At 37.7% G+C, this 11,449-nt stretch overlaps 2 gene segments (V, D, J or C); both read right to left on the reverse strand.

The window, feature by feature from the left end:
• Positions 1 to 238: 238 nt before the first annotated feature.
• LOC116906263 lies at positions 239 to 741 on the reverse strand. The segment is given in 2 exon segments: positions 239 to 615; positions 696 to 741. Coding segments are annotated over 2 exon segments (423 nt in total).
• Positions 742 to 9,809: 9,068 nt separating this feature from the next.
• LOC116905436 lies at positions 9,810 to 10,267 on the reverse strand. The segment is given in 2 exon segments: positions 9,810 to 10,138; positions 10,222 to 10,267. Coding segments are annotated over 2 exon segments (375 nt in total).
• Between the last annotated feature and the right edge of the window lie 1,182 nt (positions 10,268 to 11,449).

Below are 11,449 nucleotides of genomic sequence, written 5' to 3' on the forward strand. Positions count from 1 at the left end.
TTATTCAAACTGAACAGCCTTCGGCAAAGCATTAATGGGTCTGACATCCATGTATCCCCAAAACAGTAGAATTTGTCTTGTGTCACTAAGGATCAATATCACTAACTTAAAAATTACTGCTCTGTAAAATTTGAACACAGATTGAATGCAAATAACTGAACTCTTACTCCTGTTGTTCTTTTCCTCAATATTTAACCACAGGGTTGAGCAAATGTTTAGGTTATTCTTTGTGGTAATATCAAGCCCAATATAGCTTCCTGTTATTTGGAGTTTTTGACAAGTTCCAGATATGATCTGTAGCACTGTGTCTTGCACAGTAATAGACTGCAGAGTCCTCAGATGTCAGACTGCTGAGCTCCATGTAGGCTGTGCTGGACATCGTGTCTGCATCCAGTGTGACTCTGTCTTCAAACTTCTCTCCATAGTTTGTTCTGCCAATACTTGGGAGTATGTCTCCAATCCATTCAAGTTCATGCCGAGACTTCTGCCTCACCCAACTCATATAAGCAATAGGAAAGTTATCTAAGTCAAAATCCTTGCAAGACAGCTTTACTGAAGATCCAGGGCTCCTCAGTTCAGGCCCAGACTGTTGCAGATGAACCTGGGACTGGGTACCTGTAGAGAAAAAGAAAAGTGGAAGGTATTTCACTTCATCATGTGCCAACCCCTCATACTTAAGTTTAGGGACCACTTACCTGTAGCTGCTGCCAGCAGATAAAGCATAATCCAAATGCAGTCCATGTTAGAACCACTGTGTACAAGGATTAGAGGGTGGTAATGTGGTGCCTTAGGTATGTGGACAGCCTGTATTTAAAACCACAAACTATAATTTACATATTCATGAAGGAGGGTAATTCTTGGATCACCATATGTGATAAATACTATCACATCTTTTTGCAACCACTTCAAATATTGAGACATTGAGGAATATGTTATCCGGAGTTGCAAAGCTAGTGTAAGAATTTAAACAGGAGCCAAGAGAATAAGCTTCCAGTTTGCTTTATTCCTATCTCCACATAGCATTTTTTCTGGGTGATAAAATGGAAGATAAAAAGTCAGTACAGCAATATAAATGAGTTTGCAAATTTGACTCATCAAGAAATGGATGAAAAACCAATTAAAGCATGGTCTGCATACAAGCAACATCTTGCCAAATCCAGGAAATGGGATTTGACTCTGTAGATTTTAGGGTGAAGCAGGGCTTACTTTTCAATGATGTCTATGTGTCCACTCTTAAAAATGCATTTCCATGTGACAATTGTTACCCACGCCCTGATGGAGGACTAAACTTGGATTAGAGGCTTAATTTTAAGATATTATACATTTGTACCATGTGAATAATCAAGACTCATATCATATTTCTATGGCACAGGCTTAAAGTTGACCTCCCTTCCAGAAACAGATCCCTAATATTAACCTTAAATCCAGTGATTAATGACCATGCATGTGGTCTTGACTTTACTCTCCAATGTATAGGAAGCCATTCTGACTAATGTCTGGATTACTCTATGCCTTAAAACCTCCCAATATGCCAGGGTATTCTAGGCTTCCAAATAAATGATTGCTCACCATTACATTTCTATTCAGTAATGTTAAAAGTAGTGATCTACATTTTAAAAATATGTTTAAATATATTTTGACTAATTATGAGAACTTTTTGTTCTTTCATATATTATACCACATACACAATTTTGCCTCCCTTTTCTTCTCCCAGTGCTTGTCTTTCACATAACTCCCCCCACCAATGCACTCCTCCTTCACTTTCCTTCAGAATAATGCAAGCCAACAAGAGATACTAACTAAATATCCACATCAAGTTACAGTAAGATTAGGCACCAACCATCTATCTAGGTTGGATAAAGGCAAACCAGTAGAAGGAAATATGTCCAAATAGCAGATAAGAGAGTCAGAGACAAATCCTGATCCCACTGTTAGAAGTCACCCAAGAAGAACAAGCTACACAACCATAACATATTTACAGAGGGCTAGATCAGACACATGCAGGCTCTGTGATTGTCAGGTCAGTCTCTTTGAGCCACTATGGGTCATGTTTGTTGAGTCTCTAGTTCTCTTGTGATGTTCTTAACCCCTTTAGCTGGCACCATCATTCCTCTCCATCTTATACAGGATTCCCCAAGCTCCATCTAATGTTTGTCTGTAGGTCTCTGAATTTGTTTCTATCAGTTGCTCAATGACTCCTCTTTGTTAATGATTATGGTAGGCTTTTGTGTACAAGTATAGAGAAATACTATTAGAATTTTTTCTTAGTTTTGTTGTTATTGTTGTTTTGTTCTGTTTCTTGGATTTTGTTTTGACAGTCATGTAAGTTCCTGTCCCAGGACTGTGAGCTATCCATCTCCTGGATGCTGGATTTCCAGCCAATGGCATTTCTCTTGTAAAATGAGTCAGAAGGTGGACCAACAATTTCCTTGCCACTTTTCCAATTTCTGCACTGTCCTAAAACATCTGGCAGGGGTAACAAATTCTAGGGCAAAGGTCTTATGGACAGATTGAAATCTTCTGTAGTTACACAAAATGGAATATTCAGGTTTCATATCCCCAAATATGAGGAAGTTTAACTAGGCTCCCTTTCACAGATTCCTAGAAGATTCCATTGCACTAGTTATCTACCTTGCCCTAGAAATGCCTCATAATTCTAGTTGTCCCTCCAAGTAATTTTCCCCTTTTATCCTCCCCCAGTTTAATTAGTCCTGTTCCCTTCAAAACCAGCAATAGCTATTCTATTTCCCTTTCCCAGAAAGATTCATATTTCCTCACTTATGTCCTCTGTTTTACTTATTCTCTCTGGACCCATGCACTGTAGCATGGTTATCCTTTACATTACAGCTAATATCCACTTATAAGTGTGACTATACCATGTTTGCCTTTCTGCTTCTGGGTAACTTCACTCAGGATGTCCTTTCTAGATTGATCCATTTGCCTGCAAATTTTACAATTTTATTTACTTTTGACGCTGAATAGTACTCCATCATGTAAATGAAAACATTTTCTAATTTTCTCATAAAATTACATTGGTTTTTTTACAGTGGCTGTACCTGTTTGCATTGCCAGCAGCAATAAAGGACTATTCCTCTTGGTTTTTTGGGGGGTTTTTTGTTTGTTTGTTTGTTTGTTTGTTTTGTTTTGTTTTGTTTTTGCCTTAACTATTCTGACAGGTATAAGATGGAATTTCAGTCATTTTAATATTCATTTCTCTAATGGCAAAGGATGTTTAACATTTACTTAAGTGCTTCTCTACCTCCTGAGATTCCTCTGTTTACAATTCTGTTCACATTTATATCCCTTTTTTAATTGAGTTATTTGGTTTTGGATGTTTAGTTTTTGGAGTCTTTACATATTTTGGAAATCAGAACTTTGTCACATGTGGGGTTGATTAAACTATCTCCTCTTTCTCCAGTCTGGCATTTGGTGCTTTCATGGTGTCTTTTGCCTTACAAAGTATTTTTGTTACAGGAAGTCCGAGTTAGTAATTTTCTATCAAGTGCCTGTACAGTGGTGTTCCGAACATTGTCTACTGTGTAAATGAGTTGCAGGTCATTTTTCTCTAGTATTATGGACTTAGTGTACAGTTTTACTATGTGAGCTTTGGTCTGCTTTAATTTAAGTTTGGTGGAAAGTGGTAAATATGAATCTATTTGTATCCCATTACATGGAGATATCCAGTAAGACTAGCACCATTTGTTCAAGAGGCTTTACTTTTTCCATTGCATATGTCTGGTTTTTCATTAAAAGCAAGTTTTCATAGGTGATTATGTTTATTTCTGGGTCTTCAATATGCATTAATTGATAAACCTGTTTGTTTTTAAGTCAATACCAAGTTGTGTTTATTACATAGTGCTGTAGTACATTGAGAAATCTGGCATTGTGGTGTACAAAATTGTTTTAGCTGTCCTAGGATTTGTTTTACTTTTTCCCTTTATGAAGTTCAATGATATCCATTCAAGTTCTGTACAGAAATATCTTAGAATGTTGATGGGTATAACAGTGAATCTGTAGATTGCTTTTAGTAGGAATGCCATGTTAACTCTAACAATCCAGGAGCCCAGGTTTATTTCCATTTTATCTTCTTCAATTTCCTTCTTTGAAAACTTAAGTTTTTTAACATAGAAATCTTTCACGTGTTTGCCTACAGTTACGCCAGGTTCTAATTTTCCCATTGAGGAATTCACTTTAATATGACATAAAATGATAATGAGATAATCTAAATTTGTTGAAATATTTGAAATGTAATTAATGGAGCCTCCCATCTAAACTTTCCATTTTCCCTTTTATTTTCTTAAAATTTTCTTATTATTCATTTGCATATTTATTTATTATTTAGGGTATTTATAATAGGGTTTCTATGTGTAAATGTGGCTGTCCTGGATCTAACTCTGAGTTAATGGCTGGCTTTTAACTCAGAGATCTGTTTCCCTCTCCTCCAGAGTACTTGTAATACAGGTCTTCATGTAGTTAAAGGTGTATATCACTGCCACTTGGCTCACTTTCCCTATTATTAATGCTTCGCCTTATTTCACCAGTAGAAAAATTAAAATTCTGCATGCACCAGAGCAGATCAGGTGGTGTATTATACTAATTTTTTTCAGACATAGTGTGTAAGTGCCTTCTCATACATACTGAATCAAGGACACTTGACATGTCTACAAAAAAACTAAATCAGACCAGGCTGTACATGTCTCAGCACCACTAAGGTTGTAATAATTTTGTTTAAGAGCAATCAGATATTTTATAACTTTATCAGCAGCAGAATATAATGACAGTTGTAACTGCAAGGATACAATGACATTTGCAAGCTATTAAGTGTACATAAGATTAATGTGTAAGACAAGTTGTCCTGGAACCTGATATAGAGCTATCTCCTGAGAGGCTCTGCCAGAGCATAGCAAATACAAAAACAAATGCTTGCAGCCAACCATTGAGCTAAGAAAGGAGTGTCCATTGGAGGAGTTAGAGAAAGGATTGAAGGAGCTGAAGGGGTTGGCAACCCCATAAGAACAAAAATAAAAACAAACCAGGGCTCCCAGGGACTAAACCACCATCCAAAAAGTACACATGGAAAGATTCATGGATCCAGCTGTGTATGAAGCAGAGGATGGCCTTGTTGTGCACCAATGGGAGGAATAGCCCTTGGTCCGGACAAGTTTGGAACCACCCAGTGTAGCGGAATTTCAGAGTGGGAAGGCTTGAAGGAGTGGGTGGATTGATTGGGCAATCCCTCATAGAAGAAGGGGGAAGGGAAATGGGATAGGGGTTTATGGATGAAAAATCAGGAAAGGAGATAATATTTGAAGTGTAAATTCAAAAAAAGTACAATAATAAAAAAACAAGTTGTCCTGTCTAGCATCCATTTTCCATTTAATTCAAAGAGTACATACAGAAACATCATAATATGTCTACACACTTCACTGATGTTTCCTAGTGAATATTGTCATAGAGTCTTTGTTTATAAGAATACTGCCCCTAAGCTACAGACAACCTACACACACTAACTTGATAAAGTTAATCAAAACCTTTTGGGGGGTCATTAAATAATTTGTTTCAGGTCTTCACAATTCTTCATCATTCACTTGTGTGCATTGCCTGGGACCAGGGAAGAAACTTTGATCTTCACTCTGTCTTTCCTTAAACCTGTCAAATATCATTGACTGGCATGTTCTAACTCACAATCCTGCTCCATTTCCATGATTAAGCTTTCTATTATTCAAGAATCAGCAAAAATTATAGCCCTGCAATCTCCTGATTGTTCAAAATTGAATACTAAATAATAACTTCTTTCCAGTATTCTCCCCACAGATAAACCAAATTAAATATGACTAATGGATACTAGTAAAATTCACGAATTTGGTACAGAAAAATACAATGTCTTCATAGATATTTTCTCAATTATGACAATGACAATAGCTCAACCTGGAGAGTGTGCTATCCATGTCACAACACATTTACAGGCTTTCTTTACTTTATGAATTTTCCTAAAATAGCCTTGCATACATCTCTCATAAAATCCATTCTTTACACCGTTTTAATGCTACTCACAGAACTAGGATTGAATATAACCCTACGGGCCAATCCATTTTAGAACACAAACATTGCATCATTACATTTTGAATTATTAACCAATAATGATCCTTGTCATAGGGTTGTGTGTCTTCCTCACCTGAGGTGCCTGAGCACTGCTGGTAAACCATCTAGGGGCAGCAGAACACAGGCCATAACATGGGTCCCAGGCTGTGTTTCCTGGTAAGTGTAGTCTGAGACAGATGCTGCTGTTCCTGGTCTCCTGTATACCCAGACACTGCTGAGCTACAGCTGTTAAATGGGAAAGGGGTTTCTGGTCCCTGTTTCTCCTCAAGGTCTCTAAACACCATCAGGATGGGGATGGCTATCCACAGATGGGTTCCGTTTTCAGTTTGGATCCAAGTGAATACTGAGAATACAAAAAGGGATGGAAAAAAGAAGGCATACTGAGGAAGGTTTAGGCATGGCTCTTTGCAATGAAGGCCTCCCCCATGGAGATCCTTGATGAAAACAGTACTTACTTATCAGAACTACTTTATTTGATGGCTGATGTCAATGGATTTACCTTACTCAGGATTAATATCTTTTGCAGGGAGGAATAGCTACAAAGACTCATTGGCTAAAAACTCCCAGCCTACCAAAATTCCTCATTAACATGGAGAATTCCAGGATTTTATGCTACATTGTAATGTTCCTCTCAGTGAGGTGTCATGGGAAGGTGTTCCAGATCAGGTCTTTTGGCAGAAAGCTGGCTCTGTGTCCTCAGTTCTCAATTGTGAGTATACCCATGATTTGAGCCTACTCAACCTTACCAGTGTTTCTTTCTGATGGCACAGTGCACCCCACATTGTCCAGTAGATACTGGTTATTATTTTGGGCAATTCAAAAGACATTGATAAAGTCTCTGTAGTTGCCCACCCTAAGCTCCTCAAATTGGGGTGGGGGAAGTAATGTTAGAGTAAGGGTATGCAGGCGTCACTACTTTCAATAAAAGGGAAACAATCTCAGTAATAAAAGAAAGGATTGTTTTGAGGTATGGAATTTTAAAAATAATTTGTCTGTGTCCTTTCAGAAACAAGAAACACCTTCAGCAAATGTGATGGGTTCACTGAGAATGTCTTCTAGAGCATCACAGGTTTATATGCTGAGTAATAAGGACTAGAGTTTGGTAGGATTAAAAGGATTATTGTGGCCTTGGAGAAAGTATGTCACTGAGAGTAAGCCTTTAAGGGTCCAAAACCCTTGGGAGACCCAATGTTTTTTTTCTTTTTGTGATCAGCACTGCTCAGCTACTGTTCCAAGGACTGGCATGCCACAATGATCCTCAACATAATGAAAATACACTAACCTATGAAATGATAAGTAAGATCCCAATTAAGAACCAACCAGAGCTTCCAGGGGCTAAGCCACTACCCAAATATTATACATGGACTGGCCCTGGGCTCCAACCTCATAGGTAGCAATGAATAGCCTAGTAAGAGCACCAGTGGAAGGGGAAGCCCTTGGTCCTGCCAAGACTGAACCCCCAGTGAATGTGATTGTTGGGTAGAGGGTGGTAATGGGGGTAAGGGAGTTAGGGGGATGTTGATCTGGAAACCAGGAAGGGGAATAACAATTGAAATGTAAATAAGAAATACTCAAGTTAATAAAGATAAAAAAGAATATTCTTTGTTAATAGTGACCTTGGTTCCTCAGAAAATTGGACATAGTGCTACCTGAGGACCTAGCTATACTTCTTTTGGGCATATAACCAAAAGATGCTCCAACATACAACAAAGACACATGCTCCACTATGTTCATAGCAATCTTGTTTATAATAGCCAAAGGCTGGAAGGAACCCAAATGTCCTTCAACAGAAAATGGATTCATAAAATGTGGCACGTCTACACAATGGAGTGCTGCCCAGCTGTTAAAAACAATAACTTCGTGAAATTCATAGGAATATACATGTAACTAGAAAATATCCTGAGTAAGGTAACACAATCACACACACACACACACACACACACACACACAAAAATGGTATGCACTCACTGATAAGTGGATTTTAGACCCAAAGCTCAAATAATCCAAGATTTAATCCATAGACCACATGAGGCTCAAGAATAAGGAAAACCAAAGTGCAGATGCTTCAGTCCTTCTTAAAAGGGGGAACAAATATATTCATAGGAGGTTATATGAAAACAAAGTTTGGAGCAGAGAATGAACGTATGACCACTCAGAGCGTGACCCACATGGGGATAGAGCCCATATTCAGACAGCAACCAAACAGAGGCAATATTCCTGATTCTAAGAAGTACATGCTCATAGGAGCCTGGTATAGCTGGTTCCTGAGAGGTTCATCTGGAATGTGACAAAAACACATGCGAATGCTAGCCCCAAACCATTGAATTGTGTACAGTGTCCCCATTGGAGAAGTTAGAGAAAGGATTGAAGGAGGTGAAGTGTCTTGCAACTTCATAAGAACAACAATGCCAACCAACCAGAGCTCCCATGGACTTAACCACTACCCAAAAAGTACACATGGACAGACCCATGTAACCAGATTCATATGTAGCAGAAGATGCCCTTATTGGGCACCAATGGGAGGAGAAGCACTTGGTCCTGCCAAGGCTGGACCTACCCAGTGTAGAGGAAGATCAGGGTGGGATGGCTTGAAGGGGGTTGATTGGGGAGGGGGAACACCATTGTAGAAGGGAGAGGTTGATGGCATAGGGGATTTATGGAAGGAAAAGGGAAAAGGAATAACATTTGAAATATAAATAAAAATATCCAATAAAAAAGGAAGTCAAGGTTAAAAAAAACAAGCTATAAATTTTCAAACATAAGGCATGAAACATCTATTGATCAACACAATCAGGAGCATCTGCACATCTTCATGTACCTTCTTTGCATTGATAAGAGTGTTTTCCCAGATAGAAGATAAGATTGTGACGTGGGAGCTCAGTCTTTGATATGCCATCCACAGTGTTGAACCCATGCAGCTCTACTGGGTAAGAGTAGGAGACCCGGTGTTAGGGTATCATCCAGTGCCACCAGAAGTTCTAGTTCAGAGAATTAGTAGGAACAGAATCGCTGTTTATTTTACATCAACTGACTCTCATTATGTTTTGGTTTTCTTCTCTCCTTTTCTACTTATTTAAATTTTTTAATATAAATTTGTAAGCTATTATTTCATTTTTGTGATTCAGGATAATAAATAAATAAAAAGTGTTTTAATATTATTTTCCAAACTATGTGAATTATGTTTATATATCTCTGAATTCTGATATAAATATTTCTTATAATCTAAGAGACTGGAACATCTTCTGGAACACAGCTAGATTTAGGAATACACCAGAGGACTGTTAATTAAGATTATGAAAGGAGTATTTGTCCTGGGTGTTAGTAATTTGGATTTTATAGGTCAATTTCATAGTGTATTTCCCCAAATATTTCAACAAATTTGTGCTGTCTCAGAATCTATTATATTTTTATCATACATCCTTGTGTTTTTCTCTCTTTATTATTTTAATGTTTAAGAAACATGTCAATGGAGGCAATTATTGATAAAGACATTAAAATGTTTTGGTGTACAGTCGAAGATCTTAAAGCAACATCACTTTATTGTTAGGTTACTTACACAAAATTAACAAAGGCACTGTAGGTCTGTGAGGAGGAGGCAAAAAAAAAAAACACTCTAAATGGTTATTTCTGAGGAAATCTAAATGCTAACCTTTTCTGTTATCTCAGGCCCAGGGAAGCTTGCTGCTCCTCCAGGGTTTCTGACACACTCAGGATGTGGTTACAACACTGTGGCTTGCACAAAAATAGACTGCAGAGTCCTCAGATGTCAGGCTGCTGAGATCCATGTACGCTGTGCTGGAAGATGTGTCTACAGTAAGTGTGGCCTTGCCCTTGAACTTCTGATTATAGCTAGTACCACCATTTCCAGCATAAATGTATCCAATCCACTCAATACTCTGTCCAGGCACCTGCTTCAACCAACTCATATAGCTAGTGCTGAAGGTGTAACCAGAAGCCTTGCAGGACAACTTCACTGAAGCCCCAGGCTTCACCAGCTCAGACCCAGACTGTTGCAGCTGAACCTGAGAGTGGACACCTGTGGAGAAAAAGGCTGAATTTATTTCATTGTCACCTCAAGCCCTGTCTCTTCTTCAGATTGGGAAATTGAGAGCCCCTTACCTGCAGTTACTGACAGGATGAAGAAAAAGACCCAACTCCTTTCCATGGTTAGAATCAGTGTGTCCAGGGATGTGGAGAGGACACTGATCACCGGGGTATTTTCAGCCTGTGGATATTCCTGTTTTTGCTTCCACAGATGCAAGTAATTTCCATATTCATGAACAGATGTCTTCTTAGATAAGTACCTAGTTGAGCAGAACTACTGGAGAAGAAGGGCAGAGGTGGCACAGGGTTCAGTTTTCAGGACGCTCTGGTACAGGTCCTAATCTTCTCCAAATGGCTAATTTTTGAGGATTTAGAGCCTTTGTTCAGATGTATACAAATTATCTCAAATGAAGTAAACATACTTCAGAAATCTTTACTTATCAATGACAATTTTATCAATACCATTAATGAATAAATTATGAAACCATTCTATATAATTGTCAATAAATTACTTCATGCTTAAATCATATACATGAATATTTTCATCAGAAAGAAATAAATTGGTATTACTTTTGAGAAAATGGATGCAATTGGAAAAAAATTTATTACTTAAAGCAGTCTCAGAAAAACAGACATTAAATGATATTCTTATTAGTAACTCTTTGATATTCCATAGTTATATATAATTTTATATGCAAATACATGATGGTGCTTCAGTAAAATTCTCTACTGGAACAAAGGGAGAATATGATGGAAAAAATGTTACAGGAGAAATATGCATATTGTACAATATACAATTATATGAAGATTCTTAACATATGTAAAGTTGTTCTTTCTATACTTCCAAATTGTTCTTATTCTTTGAAATTTTCATTCATGTATGCAATTTATTATGATCAACCATTACTCAGGTATCTCACCACTCTCTACTGCAGTCAGGTCCTTAGAGATCCTCTTGGTACACACCAAAATGAAGGTTCCAAGATCATTACCTCTTCTCTTTCATTACCTAGTAACCCAGCGAGTACACATAGAAAAGTACACTACATAATGAACTTACAGAAACCTTCCTCAAAAAGTTATTAATTTTTTCCTTTCAGTGATCAGATATCAAAGGTCTTTCAGGTTGATGGGGTACCTCATAAATTTCTCTGGATTCAAAAATGTAATGTTTCTTTAATTATCATATTATTGTTAGTTGTGAGAACAAGGTACAAAGGCACAAAGTGGATTTGTTAACATCAGATAACTACTAACCTAACCAAATTCTTAGGGATATCACTGATATTGCTAACTTTACCAG

This window comes from Rattus rattus, chromosome 7, assembly GCF_011064425.1.
Source record: "Rattus rattus isolate New Zealand chromosome 7, Rrattus_CSIRO_v1, whole genome shotgun sequence".
NCBI lineage: Eukaryota > Metazoa > Chordata > Mammalia > Rodentia > Muridae > Rattus > Rattus rattus.